The sequence below is a fragment of the Pelodiscus sinensis genome, chromosome 24 (genome assembly GCF_049634645.1).
Source record: "Pelodiscus sinensis isolate JC-2024 chromosome 24, ASM4963464v1, whole genome shotgun sequence".
Classification (NCBI taxonomy): domain Eukaryota; kingdom Metazoa; phylum Chordata; order Testudines; family Trionychidae; genus Pelodiscus; species Pelodiscus sinensis.
The window spans coordinates 9,424,848-9,443,423 of record NC_134734.1 but is presented as its reverse complement, the minus strand read 5'-3'; the positions used below and the strand labels follow the sequence as shown (position 1 = coordinate 9,443,423).

The window sequence follows — 18,576 nt, the reverse complement described above, 5'->3', positions numbered from 1 at the left end:
GCAAGTAGCTAAGACAGAAGACACTTGTGCAGCCGGAGTCTAGCCTTTTATTTTCTATTTCTCATTGAGAAACGCCTAGGCTGCCCCATGGCCTATGCCTGTGGCGCACAAGCCAAAGCACCAGTCAGGATAGACAGCCCAGTCCCATCTTCTTCTGGGCCTGGCGAAGTTTGCCCTTCCACTCCTTTCCTCTCACTTTCCCTCCAGTCTCCTCCCCTATCCACTCAGCCCAAGGCCATCCATCCCCAGTTCAGGCAAAAAGACACTGTGGAATTGGCCAAGGTTGTCTTCTTTTGTGTTGGCCAATGTGCCTCCAATGCGGCAGACTTCAATCCACCATGGCCAACAGCCATGGCTTTGATCCATCATAACCAATGGCTCACCATCATTGGTTGGCTTCAATTCATCATGACCAATGGGTTGGCTTGACTCCCTTGTGACCCACATGACTCCACTGTGGGTTGGACTCCACTGGCCCCAGCTCCTCTGTGGGTCAAGCCAACCCAACATTCCTCCACCGTGAGTTGATTCTCCTCCCAGAATCAGGAATTCAGAGGAAGCAGGGGATGGGGGGAGGAAGCCCCATTAAAAAGCACCAGGTTGCTCCCCTACCCCCAACACTCCCTTTAAGGTTCAGCGCAAGACACTTTGGTATAAGCGATAAATACATAAAATACAGAATGAGCAAAAACATCAGGCAGAGATTTGGCTGCAAGATCTTCCTACTGCTGGTTTGGTGTTGAAAAGACCCCCACCTAACAGGGAGGGGCTCCTGGTATGGGGGGGGCAGGGGTACGTAGGCCTCAGGAATTTGGTGACCAGTGGAGGCTGGTTTCCTGTGTGGGTGAAAGCCCTAAAGGTGCCTTGGTGAGAGAGGCCCAGGGCTCTTCAAATATAACCAGAGGAGTTGTCCTTTGGTGCACAAACTGCTCACCCACACCCATACCCACAGGCCTCTTAGCACCTCTGCAAACAGTTTCAATGCCCTAACCCTGCCCTAGCCCTGCCAGTGCAAAAACACACTGTCCATTCACAGGGAACCCATCGTTGGTGTTAGCGGTGGGATGAGGGCCCCTGTAGGTGGGAGGAGGTGCCTTTAGCTGCTCAGCACGGTACTCCTCTGGCCAGTATGGCCCGCCTTCTCGAAGAACATATAGTCCTGGGGAGGGGAGAGAGGAACAGGGTTGGAAATGGATACAGAGTCCAGTGCTCTCCAATTTGCAGATCTGTAATCTTGGGGTTGCAAGAAAATGGTAATGACTCCCTGAACCCTAAGGGGTCCAGCTAGGAGAAGGGGAGGTTGGAAATGAAATGGAGGAAAAGGGCAGGTGAGTTGCTGGGGTGAGAGGTGGGATGGGAGGAGTTGGAGTGACGTGGCTGGTGGTAGAGATGAGATGGCCATTCATTGGAGACAGCAGTGGGATGAGAACAGCAAACAGGCACTAAATGGCTGTTGATGTGAGCAACGAGAAGGATAGGTTAGGTTGGCTGGTGACATCACTGGTGGTACCAATGGGAGGGGAAGAGGGCAGGAGAGTCTCCTGCGGGTTATAATCCGTTGCCCTGATTTTGATTATTGGGTTGTGTGTGCGGGTGCTGGATAGGGTTGGTGGCCTGTATGATACAGGAGGTAAGAAGAGAGGACCTGTGATTCTGTGGTAGTTGGGGGCAGTAATGGATAGGGAGAGAAGGCAGGTGGGTTGGTTGGTGGATGAGAGAGAAGGCAGGTGGCTAGACAGAGCTGGGGGGGGGGTGTTCATTGGTGGAGATTGAGGGCAGAGTAAAAAGTAACTCATTTGCCAATGGGAACAGTGGGATGCGGAGGTTGGCTTGACTGGTGACAACAATGGGATGTGGGATAGGCACTTGTTCGAGGCAGCAATGGGATGGGGGTTTTTGCTCGCTGGTGACAGAGGTGGGAAGGGGGAGTGTTTGCTGATGGCAGCACCTGAATGGCGGGTGGGCACTTATGGTGGCAGATGAAAAATGGATTAGTGCTTGCTGGTGGCAGAGGGGGATTGGGGATTTCGTGCTCACTAGTGCCAGAGATGGGATATGGGATGGGTGGTCCCCGGTGCCTGTGGTGGGAGTGGGGTAAGTGCTCACAGGTGGCAACAGTGGGAAGGGGATGAGCACTTTCTGGTGGCAGCAGTGGGATCGGAGGTGTGCACTTACGATGAGGAAGCAGGCCCCCAGCAGCACAGCCTTCATCTTGACATCCAGGTCTATGGGGAACTGGATGCCGAAGGTGTCGGTATCAGTGAAGACCTCCTTGAGCAGCCCCCCCCACTGCTTACTGATCCGACCAACACCCCGCGACTCGTCGCTCGTCTTCACCTGCAGGCGGAGCAGCCCAGAACGTGAATTGGACACTGCATGGGGCCCAGGAGAGACAATTACCTTCCCCCCTACCCCCCCCAAGCCAATGCCCTTTGGGGAGTGCCCAATGAAGGAAGTCCCTCCCCCTAGGCCAAGGGTGGGCAAAAGGGACTCCATGGGCCGGATCTGGCCTGCCAAGCGGGTGGATCCGGCCTACAGAGGCCCTGCTGCTCCCCTGCGCCCAGGCCAATTCGGGGCCTAGGAGTGGGGCAGCACAGGGAGCCTCGTCCTGGCCTGCAAGGAGCACGTGGCATTTGAAGTGCCACGGGCTCCTCGCAGGGCCGGGACGGGGCAAAGGAAGCTTCACGCAGCTCCCCCACCCCAGGCCCTGATTGGCCTGAGGACGGGGGAGTGCGCAAAGCCTCCTCCTCCACTCACCTCCCGGCTCTGTGAGCAGCGTGCGGCACTTCTAGGTGCCACGTGCTCCTGGCAGGGCAGGAGGAGGCTTTGCGCGCTCTCCCGCCCCCAGGCCAATTAAGCGAGCAGCACGCGGTGCTTTGAAGGCACAGGGCAAGGGCAGAGCGGAGAAGGCTTTGCGCACTCCTCCGCTCCCAGGCCTTAATTGGGCTGGGGGCAGGGGAGCAGCAGGATCTGGCCCATGGAGGCCTTTTTGCTCACCCCTGTCTAAGGGACACAGACACACACACATGTGCAGACCCACCCCCAAGCCGCTGCTCGCAGAGGGGAGCAGAGCGGAGAAAACTTCATGTGCTTCTCCGCCCCCAGGCCTTAATTGGCCTGGATGCGGGGGAGCGCGGGAAGCCTCTTCCCACCCTGCCAGGAGCATGTGGCGCTTTGAGGCACCGCACGCTGCTCACAGGACAGGGGGGAGCGGAGGAGGCTTCGTGTGCTCCCCCGCCCCCAGGCCCTGATTGGCCTGGAGATGGGGGAGCATGCCAAGCCTCTTCCAGAGCATGAGTGCCCAGTGGGAAGGGGGGGCAAAGGGGCTCCCCCACCCCCAGACCAATCACGGCCTGGGGGTGGGGGCGCCACCCCTTCCTGGTTAGGCCCATCTCTTCCTGTTTAGGCCCCACCCATTCCAGGGTGGCCTGGGGCTACTTCAAAAATTTTTGAAGTGGCCCCCGGGGCAAAAATTATTGCCCACCCCTGCCCTAGGCTGTGTCTGATCAGGAAGTGCCTCAGATACCAATCATTCCTTTCCCAACCCCTGTAGTCCCTCCTTTGTGCCCTGTACTCAGTACAGGAGGCCCTCACTTGCGACGGCCCGATTTATGACCCCCCCACACTTATGACTTTTCCGTAAGTGCGGAAGGGGCCAAAATCCCCCAACTTACGCCCTCGGCCCTGCATTTACGACAGGCATATGACGCCTATTGTAAATGCGGACTCAAGTTATGACGCCCCCGACTTCCAACGTTATCCCCGGAACCAATCGCGTAGCAAGTCGGGGACAGCCTGTATAGGAAGTCCTTCCTTAGTTCCTGTCCCTCGGTGGCACCAATACAGGAAGTTCCTACATAGCTCCTCCCCTGGGACATGCCCCTATACACTTAGTCCTCCAACTATGATGATCCTATGTACCCCCACAATCCCCATCTCAAACATCCCCCTGCCCTCCAACCTCACCTTCCCCCAAGGCACCCCTTTCACATACGCCAATGCCAATTCCCCCTGTTCTGCTCCACAGACACTCTCCCCACTGAGATACCAAACCCAGACCCAGATGCTTCTGGCTACCTCAAAGTTCACGTCCCCCCCACAGCGGAAGACACAACAAGGCCCCAGCACCCGCAGCACAGTCTGCTTGTTGGCATCCTGGACGGAGAACTTGGGGGTGAAGGGGTGCCAGGTCTGCACCACGTGCCCGATGGTGGTGCCTGGGGGACACTGCACTTCCAGCTGGGAGGGAGGAGACACATCGAGTGAGGGGTCAGTAGGCGGGAGAGACACCAATGTCCATTGTGCCCACTCCTCGCAGCCCCATATCCCCAGCCCCCTGCTGAAGCCAACCTCTCAGGAGTGGAACTGCCTGTGCTAGAGATTGTGGGGTGCCCATGGGGTGCTCCCCTCCTTCAGGAGGCAGAGAAAGGGTGGTTACAGTGAAGAGTCTAGGCTGGGAAAAGTGCAGTCAGGGCACCATGGGGGGTGGGAAGGTAGAGAGAGGCCTCAGAAGGGGAGTGGAGTACCTAGGGCTGGGCTGGGGCTGGAGCTGGGGCTGGCGCTGGGGGGGTGGTTAGAGCTGTGTCTAGGAGGTTGTCCGGGACTGGCATGGAGGGGAGGGTTTTCCCAGGAGTACCACAGGACTGGGGAAGGAGTGGGGCAGCAGGGCACCGGGATGGAGGGGAACGGGTGTTGGTGAGAGACATGGGGGGCTCAGTTGGGTGCAGCAGAGAGGGGGAGGGACACAGGGGGCACAGCAGTACGCCAGAGAGGAAGAGGGACATGGTGGGGACACAAGGTTGGGGGAACACAGGGTGGGGTGGCCAGAATGGGGTAGAGACATGGGATGGAGCAAAGTGGAGGGTACACAGAATGCAGGGTCCCTCCGCAGGTGCTCCCCCTCACCTCTTGCAGGCAGCAGGGGCACCAGCAGCTGGCGCACTTGAGGGGGCGCAGGAGGCGCAGCACAGGGCGGCCCCCCGGCTCGGCCACACTCAACCGCAGGCGGCGCAGGGAGCCACAGCAGTTGCGGGTGCAACAGTCACTCTGTTCCTCAGCCTCAAAGAGCCGTCGGCCCAGACCATCCCGCAGCTCATATTTATTGGCACCCTCGAAGCCGATGAAAGCTGGGAGGAAAGGCGGGGAGACAGTTACCACGGTGATAGTGCCATTGGCAACCATCATGGCTGCCCCTACGGTCAACAACTGTTATACCTGCCTTAGTCACCAACAGTCATGGACATCCTAGTCACTGACTATTGTAGCTGACCTAGTCACCGACAGCCCTAGCCACTGAGTGTCCTGACCAACTGAGTCACTGACCGTCATGGCCCCCTAGTCCACAACCGTCATGGCTGCCCTACTTGCCATTGTTAATCTCATATCTGCCTCAGTCACTGTAAACAACTGTCCCAGTTGACTCAGCAACCGATCCCAGCAATAATTAGCACCAACAACAAATGTCATGGCTCCCTAGGTCAACATTGCCAACAACCCCAGCTACCCCAGTCGCTCGCAGCAACTCATGGCTGCTTCAACCAGTGTTGCCAAGGGCAATCATCATGGCTGCCTCTTTAACTGCCCCTCATCCACATCTGCTCACTACCCTAGCACTCTGTAGGACTGAGTATGAGAGCAGGCATGCACCCAGGTATGTTGTAAGTAACTGGCATTGTGTTATGTGTGGTTAGGGACGTCCCACCTGTATGGGATGTGGTTGGTGGGTGCAAGTTTCATGCAGCAGGGGAATCCTCAAATTGTGCTGCAGCTGTTGAGTGGAGCGTCAGGTTGTGTATGTGTCCTACACGGCTGACAGGACGGGTTGCGTGTGTGTGTGTAATTGATGCATTGTGTATGGCAGGTACGATACATCTGTTGTGTACAGCTGAGAGGATGGTGTGTGTATGTGTGAAGTTTGTATGTTGTGTATGGCTGGCATGATGGTGTTTGTGTAGTAAATGTGTATGGTTAACATGGGATGCGTGTTGTGTACGGCTGAGAGAAAGGTGTGTAGTGTGTGTGTAGATGGTGTGTTGTGTATGGCTGGCACCTGGATGTGTTTGTATAGCTGACAGGATAATGTTTGTGTAATTGGTGTATTGCGTATGGATGGCACAGTGTGTGTATTGTGTTTGACTGACAGGTTGGGTGTATTTGTGCAGTTGGTGTATTGTATATGGCTAGCATGGTGTGTTATGTATGGCTGACATGGGGGGGTGTTGTATGCAGATAACAGGCTTGTGTGTGTGTTGTCTGTGGGCAGGGGAGGCCCGTGGATGCAGGCAACCTCGGCAGTTGCCTAGGGCACCGTGTTTAACGTGGCACCCAATGATGACGTCGCGCCATTGAGGGCTATGGAGGCGGGGGCACCGATCGCGCATTCCGCCTAGGGCGCCAGTTGCTGGCAGCTCTCCTCCAGCCTGTAGCCTGTCTCCCCTGCCCCCTGTCTGTAGGTGCAGGATGTGTGCGCATTGGGTGTGGCTGGGAGGATGTGCTGGGTGTAGGGATGTATATGGAGGGGACTTGTGTATCGGGGGGGAGGAGACCGTGTGTTGCACACCACAAGACTCTGGCTATCTTACCCATTACAAAGATAGCCTCCCCAATTATCACCTCTAATACCATTAGCTCACAGACATTTACCTTCCCCCCTCCCCCCCCCCCCGCATCCCCCTTCTGTTCTGAAATTTGATTTGTCCTTTTCATATGTGTTCATTTTTTTAATTGTATCCTTTGGTATATATGGTTGTGACTATTTTCTTCCACTATTTGATCTGAGGAAATGGGTCTGGCCCATGAAAGCTCATCATCTAATAAACCATCTTGTTAGTCTTTAAAGTGCTACATAGTCCTGTATTTTGTTTCACCCCACAAGGTGTTTTCTTCACTTACCTTCCACCATCTCCACTTTCTGCTGGATCAGAACCTGGTCAATCTGAAAAGAGCCAATAGGGCTGGGGTAGGAGAAACTTGAAGAAATACACACATCACATGCGCACACACACACAGCCCAGTGCACACACGCACCACACAAACAGCCCAACAGACATATCTCAATGCAGTACACACTAGTGATGTTAAATATCGGTTAACTGAATAGTTGAGTAACCTCATGAATTCTTATCAGTTACTCAACGAGTCTGTAGTCCCCGGGGGTGGGCCTGGCAGTCAGTGAGGAGCCCCCTGCCACTCCGCACATGGGGTGCCAGGTGGGAGCTGATCCGGGAGGGGTGTCAGTTTAAAAACCAGCTCTTCTCACAGACTGGCTGCCTGTTGCCCCACACTGCTGCCTCTGATACCGGAACTGAGCTAGGCACCTGCCTGGCTCCCAATACACTTTAAATGCAGAGCCGCAGCAGGGGTAGGACCCAGTGTGACCCAGAACTGAGCTGGGCTGCTGGCCAGCCTGCTAAAAAATTTACTGGCAAGGGGGTGAGGGGAAAACACATATAGTCTATACTCCATAACATTAACCTATAAGCTTTTGCTTATTGGTTAATCAACTACACTATTACATCCTTAGTACACACCTCACATGCTAACCCTTCAGCTCCCAACCCCCTGCTCTAACCCACCAGCCCCCACTGCCCTCCCAGAGCTGGGGATTCCTAGTGCCCAACCCCCCTGCTCTAATCCAATAGACCTCTCCTTGTATTTATTTCTACATTCAGGGCTACTTGTCTACCTGTTTAGCCTCATTGCCACTAAAATGCAGCCACCTTTGGATCAGGATGGCTGGTTACACAGGGACTACTCACCAGATGCTGAGATTTGGTCACCTCTAGGGCAGGTCGCAGTTACCATTTATACCTTTTCACTCACACTCACCTGTGCTAGATACTCCAGCCCCAGGGGGATGCCGGTGGACACTGGCAAATAGGGTGTGATGGCTGAGTGCGGGTGTTGTGCAGGAGGGTCCCCAAATGCCTGGGGCGGCACCTGGGGTTGGACCAGTTGCCCCGCACCTGGACTGGAGGAGTAGATGTTGAATCCTGGGGTGGGGGCTGGAGGGGCAGGGTGGGGACTGGGGTATGGGGCGGAGGGGTAAGTAGCCTGGGGGTACCCTGTGAACAAAAGAGACAGGAGCAGGGTTAAAAGTCAATCTATCTCCTCCCCTCCTCTCTATTAAATTCCCCCAACCACATGAGTAGCATGGCCCTGAGGGCAAAAGCCAGTCCAGCTTCAATGCTTTCTGGGATTTGTAGTTCCCAGGGATTAGTAGCCAGGACTACAGAAACAGGGCAGCAAGGCATGTTGGGAAAGCAAAGTAGGTGGCAAACAGCTCCCAGACCCTTGGTTCCCTCCCCAACAGCCTGCCTCTGCTCCTTGGAAACTACAAGTCCCAGAATTCCTTAGGCCAAGAAACCCTCTTAAAGGGCCAGCTCACTTCAAATGCCACAGCCTGCCCCCTCAAAGCAGGTGGAGCCAGGGGAAAATCACCCAGCAGTCCCTCTCTGCCCATAGGGTTCAGCCATGGGGCCCAGCTCTGCAGGGAGCTATGGGGTTCAGCAACCTAAGAAAGCCTGAAGCTGGAGGAGAGAGATGGACCCCTAAGAACTGGTGCCCCTAAGGTGGCCATGGGATAAAGCTGATAAGTGGAGAGGGGCCAGGCCAGTGAAGACCCAGGTCCAATCCCTGGCCAGAGAAGGAGGCGAATGGGCCCCTCCATCTCACCTTTAATTCACTATTCCCAGGGCTAGCTGCTCCTGGGCCACTGGGTCGGCCGCTTGCCTGGGGGGTGGGGGGGGTGGAAGTAGGATCTTAGCTGGGGCCTTACAAAGGGGTTTGAACTGGAGTCTCCTGCTCCACCCCAGTGACCCTGCTGAATTCCTCCATCAGCTTTCCATTCTGTCTCTGGGGCACTTGGCCCAGGGATGGAGGTCGGGTGGGGAGGCTAGAACAGGGATGTGTTTGTTCCTTGGGGCCCTGGGAGGGTAGAAGTCTCCTACCCCTTTAGTGAGTGTCCAAGCCACTGGAGAATTTGCCTCTTTTGGGGGGTCCCCCTTGATTTTGGGGGGTGCTGCCTTCCAGCTGGGCACCCAAGTTACAGGGCTAGAAGGTGAGCCATGCCTGAGGGGGGGAGCTTTAGGCCAATTACTATTTAATTAAAGTGCAATTTTTTTGTGGGGGGGGAATAAGTCATGAATTAGACCTCTTGGGGAGGTGGAGCTACTAGCAGTGGAGAGATGGAGGGGAAGGGAAGGACCAGGTGATAGCATGATAGCAGCCAGCCAGGGGCCCGGGCGGATGCTCAGGGAAGTGAGGCAGATGAAGGGTAGAGCGAAGAAGGGAGCCAGGAACATGGGAATGTGACACCACAGGGGAGGGATGGAGGAGGTGACGGACCGACCAGGTCTGTTCTTCAACACAGGCTGTCATGAGCATGTGGGGGCTCAACCCAGCTGAAAAAGACTGCGGGAGGGGGTGACTCAGGGACGCCCTGGAGCCTCCACCTGGTCCGGTTCAGCTGCATTCCCGGTGTCGGTGTCAGCATCCCCGCCAGCCCTCCTTCCCCCACAGTGACTCTCTCATTTTGGTTGAATGGGGAGGGTGTCTGCATGCCCAGAGTGAGGAAGCCCAGCAGAGCTGGAGGGGCAGGGCTGGACAAGCAGGGGCTGCAGGTCAGGAGTGAGAAGCATTGCCAGAATGGGGGAAGGGGGACAGGGCAGGGCCTGCAGCTGGCCCCATGCCCAGGCTGGCACTGGGTTTAAAACCGTGGGTGGGGCAGCTGTGGTTTCCGGTCCTGGGCCCGGATCTCAAAATGGGTTTTGTCTTTTCTTCCTCTGCATTCTCTGCATTCTCCTGTGCTGAACCAGCAGTGGTTTGGGGGCGGGAAGAAAACAGAGAGGAGGCGATAGATAGATAGATAGATAGATAGATAGATAGATAGATAGATAGATAGATAGATAGATAGATAGATAGATAGGACAGACAGACAAGGTGTGGGGGGTAGACAGATGGGGATAGAGGAACAAGGTGTCTGGGGAGACGGAAGGATAGAGGGATGGATGAGCAGAAATGAATGGGGTGGTGGGAAGAAGAGATCTAGGGCAGGGTGGGAGGGGCTGAGGGGTAGGGACACAGAGGTTCGTATGTAGAGTGGCTAGAGGGGTCTATGGACACAGCTGGATCAAGGGGGTGTCAGGTGGAGGAAGGGATGGACAGAGGGGAGGAGGGTCAGAGGAATTAATACGGGTGCGGGAGGAAGGCCAGCAGGTTGACTTCCCTTCTCCCCTACCTGCTGCTGCCGCCATGCTGGGAGGGGGTCTCAGCTCCAGCCCTCCACGTCTCTCTCCAACTTGGTCCCTTGCTCAGTGCCCCTGTGACAGAGGAGAGGGGGTCATGGGCTTGGTCAGGTAGGGGGAGATCAGGTGCACCAGGTTCCCGCAGGGTAGGGACTGTCGGAGTGGGTTATGGAGTTAAACCAGAGCCGGGGGTTGGGAGAGAGTTGGGGAGGAGGGAGGCAAACAGGACAGGGGTGGGTTCTGGGGGAGGTTAGAATGTGAAAGAAGGGTGGCAGGGAGAACTGGGCTTACCCCCTCTTAGACAGACAGGGGTCCCGGTCCGATGAAAAACCCCACAACCCCACTAGCTACACACAGACCCCTTCTTTCTCCCAAAGACTGCACTACACTTACCCACCACATATACACAGAGCCCCCTCAAAGGCCTCCAACCCCCAGATATTCCTGGGGCCCCCAACACCCCCCATACCCAAATACTCTTAAATGAGCAACCCCCAAATACTCCCCAATCCACCCCCTGACCCTTCCAGATACTCCCCAGATCCTCCCCATACCTACACTCCCCCCCTCCGTGGGCCCTTTCACTCCTGTGGGCCCCTCAACCTGAGCAGAGCCCTAGTGGGACAGAGAACATGAGTCCCAGCTAGACAAAGCCACTGACACCCCCCCGACCATCAGACACAGCCCAGGCCCACAACGTTCACTCACCCAGCCACGGCTCCGCTCCCCCCCCACCCCAGATCCCAGCCATCCAATCCCAACCCCACTCCTCTCCCAGCACCGGAGAGAGAACCCAGGCGTCCGGGCTCTTACATAAACGGCTGCCATTAGCGAAGCTGGAGTCCTCATGACTGAGCCCCACGGGGCTGGGCGTGTCGGGGATCCCGGGAACGTGCCCTCGCCTCGGCACCTCCCCCGAACGTGCTGGGGGGGGGGGGGGCGTACAGGGTCTGTCAATTGCCAGATGCCGTCTCCCAGTGCTGGGGCTTCCACCCTTCTGGGGGTGTCACCCTACCTCCAAGACCCCAGCTGGAGGGTCCCCCAACTCTGAGCCCCCGCTGCAAAGGCAGGGAATGACTGCGGTCAGGAGTGGGGGACAGGCCCTGCTCCACCACGAGAGGGGCACCCCAACCTCTTACAGAAGAGTGGGCTACAAAGGGCCCCCTACCTGGGACTACCCACGCCGGGCAGAAAACGCAGGAGTCCTGGCTCCCAGCCCCGCTCTAACCCACCAGCCCCCACGCTCCTCCCAGAGCCGAGGAGAACCCAGGAGTCCTGGTTTCCAGACCTCCCCGCTTCTTTGCATCCCAATATTTTGCGGCGGGGGGGGGAGGGGGAGCGGAGGCAAATCACTAGACGGGGGGGTCGGAGTGTAGGAGCTGCGGGGGAAGGGGTTCTGGACCAGGGAGCGAGTCATAACCCCTATCAGTGGGGCAGCCAGGCAGGGGGAGGCGCCTGCCCCATGCCCCCCCGAGGCGCGGACTCCCCATCCCAGAAAGCTATTGGCAGCATCAGATCCCACCCTCCTGCACTGGAGTCGGCCACAGTCCCCCCCCCCTTTCCTGGCTTTGTCTGAGCCCAGCCGCCCTGACTCTGTCCCCTCCCCCTCCTCGCCCCCCGCCTCCTGCTGCCCTTCCCCGCCTCGGAGCCCCCCTCCGTCAGTACCTCGGGGAGTCCAGGGAGGAGAGCAGGCCGACGGGGGACGCGGCGGGATGAGATGGGGCGGAGAGACAAAGGAGACGAGACGAGACAGGAGGGAGAGAGACCGGAATAGCCGCCCTCTCCTCCCCCCTCCCGGCTAGGGAGCCGCCCCTCCTCCATGTCCCCCTTTAGACCCTCCCAAGGTTTCCTCCTCCACTCCCTATCCCCCGCCACGCCTGGTATCCCCGCTCCACCACCACCCCGTCCCCATCAGCCCAGGTATCCCGCCCCTTCCAGATCCTCCCCATATCCCTCTCGACTCCCTGCCCCTCAAACCACCCTGATCTCCCCTTCCACTCCCTGCTCCCAAACCACCCCTGGTATCCCCATCCACTTCTTGTCTGATCCAGACCCACTCCTGGTATCCCCCCTCCACTTCTACACCCCCATCAACCCTTGGTATTCCCCCTTCACTTCCACCCCCAGACCTCCTTGAATCTCCCCCGCTTCCTGCCCCTGCATCAGCCTATGGGCTCATCTAGTCTGTGTCCTGCCTGCCCCCTAGAACACAGGCACTGTGTTGTTTCTGGTTGAGAGGGCAGGTAGCAGTGTGTGTGTGTATGTGTGCATGCACACACGCACATATGTGTGTGCCACCATATGATTGTGTGTGTTTCTATTGTGTGTGGCTGTTTGTGGTGTACAGGGGAGGATACTACACTGTGTCACTATTATTGTGCGATTGGGTGGGGTGTTGTCCAAGAAGTGACTCCAGCCTTTGTGTTTAATTGTGTTGTACAAGAGAGGATAATGAGTGTGGGATTACGTGTGTGTTGTACAGAAGATGTGGACAGAATGTAATTAAGTTAGGACATGTTGTAGTGTGTTTGCATGTGTTACACAGTGGTGAGACGAGGAGATGTGTGATTCTGTTTTTCTCCAGTTGAGGGTTATTGTGCAATTGTGTATGTGTTGTATTGGGAGGGTTGTCTGTTTGTTGTGCGATAGTATTTTTCAGTGTATGTGTGTTATTGTGCAATTATGTGTGTCATAAGGGGGAAGCTGTGTGTGTGTTATGTTGTATGGGGGAGAATGTCTGTTGCTGTACAGTTAGTGTCTGTGTAGTCCAGGCTGTATGTGTGTGTGCGTGTGTGTGCGCAATTGTGTGTGCTGTCAAGGGGTGTCTGTGTTTCACTGTGAAATTGTGTGTGTTGTCCAGGTTGTGTGTTATTGTACAACTGTGTCCATTGTACAAGAAACAACTACAGGATGTGTGAGACTGGACATGTGACTGTCTTGTGCAGTTGTGTATGTTACACAGCAGAGAGCTAAGTTGGGTGTGCCTGTGTGTCTGTTATGTAATTATGTGTGTTGTACTAGAGGATGCACATGTCTGTTATTATGGAGTTGCATATGTATTGTTTGGGAATGTGTTTGTTATTGTGAAACTCTGTGTGCAGTGTGGTGTGTTTCTGTTATTGTGCAATTGTGTATGTTTTGTACAGAATGTGTGTGCATGTGCCTGTCAGTGTGCAATTGTGTGTGTCTGTGTTACTGGGCAGTTGTGTATTGTGCAGGGCAAGTTGTGCAGTTGTGTGTTGTGCAGGGGCCTGTGTTTCCATTATTGTGCTTTTATGCACCGGGAAGGAGGCATTTGTTTGTGCTCACTATTGTGCTATTATGTGTGTTGGACAGGGAGCTTGTTTATATCCATTATTGCACAGTTGTGTGAGTTGGGGGAGGAGGGAATTGTTCAATTGCATGTGTCGTGCAAGAGATGTGTGTGTCTTATTTGCAATCATGGGTGTTGCTCTCTGCCAGGGGTGTGCAGCTATGTGTGCCTCTGCATTATGTACTTGTGGCTGGCAGCCAGTTGTGAGCAGTTTTCTGTACACACACAGGCAGAAGCACGCCTCTCTCCCCAAAACCCTTTGGGCAGCAGTGCAGCCCCCAAACTCTCCCCATCTACCTGGGGTTCAAAGTCACCCCCATATGTAGCAAAGATAAGAGGAAGATTGCAATATGAGGACCTGTGAATCCTTCAGTTATTTATAGACCAGGGCTGGGTGCAGCTTGGCACAGCCTGTGCCCGTCAATCCGGGCATCCAGGCTGGGGGGGGGGGGGGGGAATTAGTCTGGAGACGTCAGTAGGAGCTAGCTCCCTGCCCCCCCATCCCCAGGAAGCCCTAGCATCCTGAGGGAAGAGCAGTCCCTGGCTTTGGGAGGTGTACAGTGGCAGACAAGGGGCCTCTCTGTAACTGTCTGCCCTGCCACAGAAGTGGGTGCATCTCAGTGCTGGGCGAAGGATCCTCTGTGGCCACGGCTGGATTGGCCAATGCCCCAAATTGAACATACCTACCAGCTTTAGCAAGACCAGTTTTATGCTGGCTTCCAAGTCAATGTTAAAAAGTTAACAAGCATGGGTCAGAACTTCAGGGGACTCCCAGCAACATGCCCACACCTGTTTTCTGCTCCCAATTCAACTGCCACCCCCAACTGTTCACTGGCACTGAAATCATTTGATGGGGGCTTGGTGAATTTGGACTTGGCCTGTGTTTTTGATGCAAACTCTCTGACATACCATTGGGTCTCTGCCCCATAATTAAAGCAACAGCATGCACGAGGGCAGAGACAAAAGATGGGAAGCTGCAAGGTGGTAAGCGGTAGCCTGAGAAGGGAGCCAGGAGTCCCAAGCTCTCTCCCTAGCTCTGGGAGGGGAGTGGGAGCAGGTGGTTAGGGCAGGGGCTGGGAACAAGGACTCCTAGGTTCTCTCCCCCAGCTCTGCCTCTGTCCTGGTGTGTGATCTAAAGTCACTTTGCCATCTTGAGCCTCAGTTTCCCCTCCCAGCTTCTGTCAGGTTTAGTCTTCTAGCTGCTCAGGGCTGGGGTATTGTCTCCCTGTAATTCCCCTAACAGAGAGGTAGGGAAATCTGGAGACTCAGAGGAGAAGTTAAGTATTTATTGACTGGTTAATTAAAATAAGATAGAAAAATCATCAAAACAATGGATTTTCCAAGAAGTTACAATACCCCTTCCCCCAGGCAATCAGCAGCCCCCCAGGGGTTAATTAGCCTAACTCCAAAGCCAATAGTAGGACAAGGCTCAGCCTACTGCCTGGCCACTCCTCAGAGTCAGCCAATGAATGAAGAGCTCTTCTCCCATTGAGTTGATCACTGGGGGAGACACCTGCCTTAGCTAATAATAGCAGCTCACAGAGAAGCCTTCTGATTGACCCCCAGCTCAGCCAATGAGAAAGAGTCATGGAAAAGAAAAGCTATTCATTAGCTAGCAATTGGCTAGCAATGGAAGGGGAAATCCATTAAAATCCAGCCTAGCCATTGGATCTGTGTCTGACCAATGGGAAAAAAGTGCAGATAACCCCATCCCCATCATCTTTATCCCATAAGTCTATTTTGCCTTCCCATTGGCCTGTAGCTCAGACAATGGACAGAGTCCTGCTTTGCCACTGGCCCAGACCCAGACTGGCTTTTTGCCCACCAGCTAGTGAAGTGCACAGGTAGCACCCAACTCTTCTATTGGTCAGTGATGGGCACTGTCAATGCCCCCCCATTCCTCCATCATCCAGACAACGGGTGATGAGTGCTGGGGAAGCCAGGACCACATGGGGCATTGTAGGAGCCAGGGCTTAAGTGATGATCATTCTGGGTGGACAGAGTCAACAAGCCAAGGAAAACCCTAATGCTGGAGGAGAGGGGAAGAGGTGGGACCTCTTCCCTAAAGGGGGACCCTCAGCCCTGGTGAGGGGAGTGAGAAAGTAAACTGTGTGGGTCCCTGGGGGTAGGAGGGCTTAGAGCGCCATTGCCAACCAGCCGAGGATGAGGAGGGAGCCCCCATAGGGGGCCGCTTTGTTGAAGGCCGGGTCTCCGCTCCATGCATGGTAATACAACGGTCCACAGAACAGTCCCATCCCAGAAGTGAGGAAGGCCCCAGCCTAGGGGGACAACAGAAAAGGAGGGGGGGGCAACATCAGAACAGCAGGTGCCATGGTGGAGTGTCTGAGTCCAACTCTAGCTCAAGGCACATAATGCCCTCCTCCAACCTCCTCAGTAGATCTCTAAGCAGAAGCTAAAGGTTCTACCACAGCTGCCAAATGGAGAGCTGCTCCATCAGTGTGAGAAGGAGCAAGGTCTTGGGGTTCCTAGCTTGCTATGGAACCCAACTGGGTGGGTAAATCTTCATAGGTAAAAAGGAGGGAATAGAATAGGGGGGGGGAACAGATTGAGGAGAGCTGGGTGGGGGCCAAAGGAGGGCCTGTGGAATAGGGATGTGGGGCTGGTAGGAGGGAGACCCTGGGGGAGGGCTCTATCTCCACAGCTGGGGCGCCAGCATAGCTGCTGGTGTGCAAGGAATCGGAAGGGGAGAAGTGTAAGGGGAGCATGGGTTGCAGACCCGCAGCTTTGAGTATGACCTCAGCCCTGTCAATCCAGGAGGCTGCAGGGAGGGCAAACAAGGATGCTGAGGTACCCCGGGAATCGAGATCACTGGGGTGCCACCCTCAACCCTAGATGTCCCCCAGGCTACGCACCAGCAAGGGGCGGCGGCAGAGGGGCACAGCCAGCAGCGCTAGGCTGTGGAGGAAGTGGTACCGGTTCGCCGTCTCGTAAAGCTGCCGGGTAGAGAGAAACATGAGGGACCCGGAACTGGCAGAGGGCCCAGGAGCCCGGGCTCCCAGCCCCCCCCAATCGCTCTAGCCCATCGGCTCCCCACTCCCTTCACTGAGTCCCCGCAGGTCTCGGGGACCCTCCCTCACCTCCTTCAGGTACTCGTCCCGGTCGCTGCGCCGAAAGCCTGGGGCACAGGAGAGCGGGGTTAGCTGAGCGGGGGTGGGAGGCACAAACCGAAGCCCCTTCTACTCCCGCCCCACTCCCCTCCTATCCCAGGCTGCCCCAGCCCCCTCCCCTGCAGCGACCACTCCCCCTGGCCACGCACCGTGTGCCCCGTAGGCGGCGGCCCCCAGCGCCCCGGCCCCGCTCAGCGCCCCCACGCGGCCCCAGAGCCCCGCCATGACCCACGTCGTGTCACTCCCCGTCTCCACCAATCAAAGAGCGCCATTGGTCGCTCCAGCCCCACCCACCGCTGCTCGGCCAATAGGCAAGCGCGGAGCCCGTCGCAAAGAGGCGGAAGAGCATAACGCAAGGATGCCCTCCCTCCTCGGGTGCCGATTGGGCGATAAGGCTGTCAATTTCGTAACGCGCCCAATGGTAGCGCGGAGCCGGGGCCGTGCTTAGGAGAAGTGGGGGAAATGTTCGCGCGCCCAGTGTCAGGGCAATACGGTAACGTGTCAGGCTACTTGCTGCAGGGTGCGGTGGATTCGGTAGCGGCCGGGGCCGGATCGGGGAAGGCTGCGTAGCCTCTGGCGGCCATGAGGGGGAGCCAGATACCAGCGGGACCCGCCTCCGCCCGTGCTTTTCACTCCGGACCCACAGCCCCTCCAAGCCCAGCCCCGCCCCCCAGCTCTGCCAGTGCCCCTCACTCCCGACCCACAGACCCTCCAAGCCCAGCCCAGCCCAGCTCAGCCCCGTCCCCCAGCTCTGTCAGTGCCCCTCACTCCCGACCCACAGACCCTGCCAGCCGAGCCCTGCCGGTGCCCCTCACTCCCGACCCACAGCCCCTGCCAGCCCAGCCCTCGCTGATGAGGACGTGGCTGGGGCAGGTTGATTGGTTCTTACAGGTGAATGCTCCTGTCACACACACAGCCCAGGGAGGCGAGGGGAATCTGGGCTGGTTACGTAAGAAAGGTGTAAAATTCCCCATCATAGGACTCGGACTGTGAAAGTTCTGACGTTTTTGTAAAGGTGCCACCTCCAGGCCTGTAAATATAGTACCAGCGGGGCGGGGGAGGGGATTCTTGGCATGTGCCCCCAGAGGGCTACGGCTCTAATCTGACCGCAGGGCAGGGGCGGTCTTTACTCTTCCGCCAGCAAGGAGCACTGTGGGATGGCAAGTACCAGTGCAGCAGTCATCCCCCCCAACCCAGTGACCTCTCTGTATCCATGGGCACCTCTGCACCCCCACCCACCTCCCATGCTGAGATGCAGTCACCTCCAAGACAGGGCGGCTGGTTATGTGGAACATAAGGTCCTTACTGATTGCAGGGTACAGCGCCCCCTACTGAGTCCCCTCCTCGCTGCTCGTGTGTGCGCCTCCTATCCCAGGCCCCTCATCAGCCCCTATCGAGCTGCTCGCCCCAACACAGTAACCAAAAGAGGTTGGATTGGAAGGGAATGAAAGAAGTAGGGCAAATCTCAAATGATCCCGTCCACTGTCGTCCTGTCTTGGCCCCAGCACTTGGAGGTTCCGGGACACCCAGAACAGGGGTTTACATCTCAGACCGTCCTGGCTGATAGCCACTGATAGTCCTGTGATTCTCTCTTTGGTATCTGACCAGCGATGCCCAGCACCCTCCAGCAGAGGGTGTCTTCCCATCAAAAGGGGGTATTGCTGCCTCTGTTTGTTTTACATCTGCCGTGGATTCACTCCCGGGGTTAAAAGAACCAGGGCTGAGTGTGATGTGGGGGGTGTCAGAGTTGCTGCAATTTCAGTGCCAGTGACCCTCACTCCCAACCCACAACCCTGTCAGCCCAGCCTTGCCCCCGCTCCTTCCAAGATCTGCAGCACTTGGAGAGGTGCTGGCTATGTGGAGAGGTATTGATCAAAACCCATTGTTCCCT

The 18,576-nt window shown here is 56.4% G+C and overlaps 2 protein-coding genes across 7 annotated transcripts; both read right to left on the bottom strand.

Moving 5' to 3' along the window:
* Window positions 1-33: 33 nt before the first annotated feature.
* PLSCR3 (phospholipid scramblase 3) lies at window positions 34-12,089 on the bottom strand. Of its 5 annotated transcripts, none has more exons than XM_075907643.1 (9): window positions 11,910-12,076; window positions 11,058-11,302; window positions 10,238-10,319; window positions 7,828-8,063; window positions 6,892-6,934; window positions 4,906-5,126; window positions 4,078-4,239; window positions 2,176-2,337; window positions 34-1,159 (listed from the first exon to the last, which is right to left on the bottom strand). In XM_075907643.1, the coding sequence occupies exons 3-9, from the start codon at window positions 10,251-10,253 to the stop codon at window positions 1,097-1,099; spliced, it is 903 nt and encodes a 300-aa protein (XP_075763758.1). In that variant the 5' UTR covers window positions 10,254-10,319; window positions 11,058-11,302; window positions 11,910-12,076; the 3' UTR covers window positions 34-1,096. The 5 variants fall into 5 exon arrangements, with proteins under 5 accessions (XP_075763758.1, XP_075763760.1, XP_075763759.1 ...); XM_075907645.1 differs by having other exon boundaries at window positions 11,058-11,194; XM_075907644.1 differs by having other exon boundaries at window positions 11,058-11,168.
* Window positions 12,090-14,822: 2,733 nt separating this feature from the next.
* TMEM256 (transmembrane protein 256) lies at window positions 14,823-16,972 on the bottom strand. Of its 2 annotated transcripts, none has more exons than XM_075907648.1 (4): window positions 16,918-16,972; window positions 16,656-16,693; window positions 16,431-16,511; window positions 14,823-15,836 (listed from the first exon to the last, which is right to left on the bottom strand). In XM_075907648.1, exons 1-4 carry the CDS (start codon window positions 16,955-16,957, stop codon window positions 15,693-15,695), a joined length of 303 nt encoding a protein of 100 aa, XP_075763763.1. In that variant the 5' UTR covers window positions 16,958-16,972; the 3' UTR covers window positions 14,823-15,692. The 2 variants fall into 2 exon arrangements, with proteins under 2 accessions (XP_075763763.1, XP_075763762.1); XM_075907647.1 differs by having other exon boundaries at window positions 16,835-16,955.
* Window positions 16,973-18,576: the final 1,604 nt, after the last annotated feature.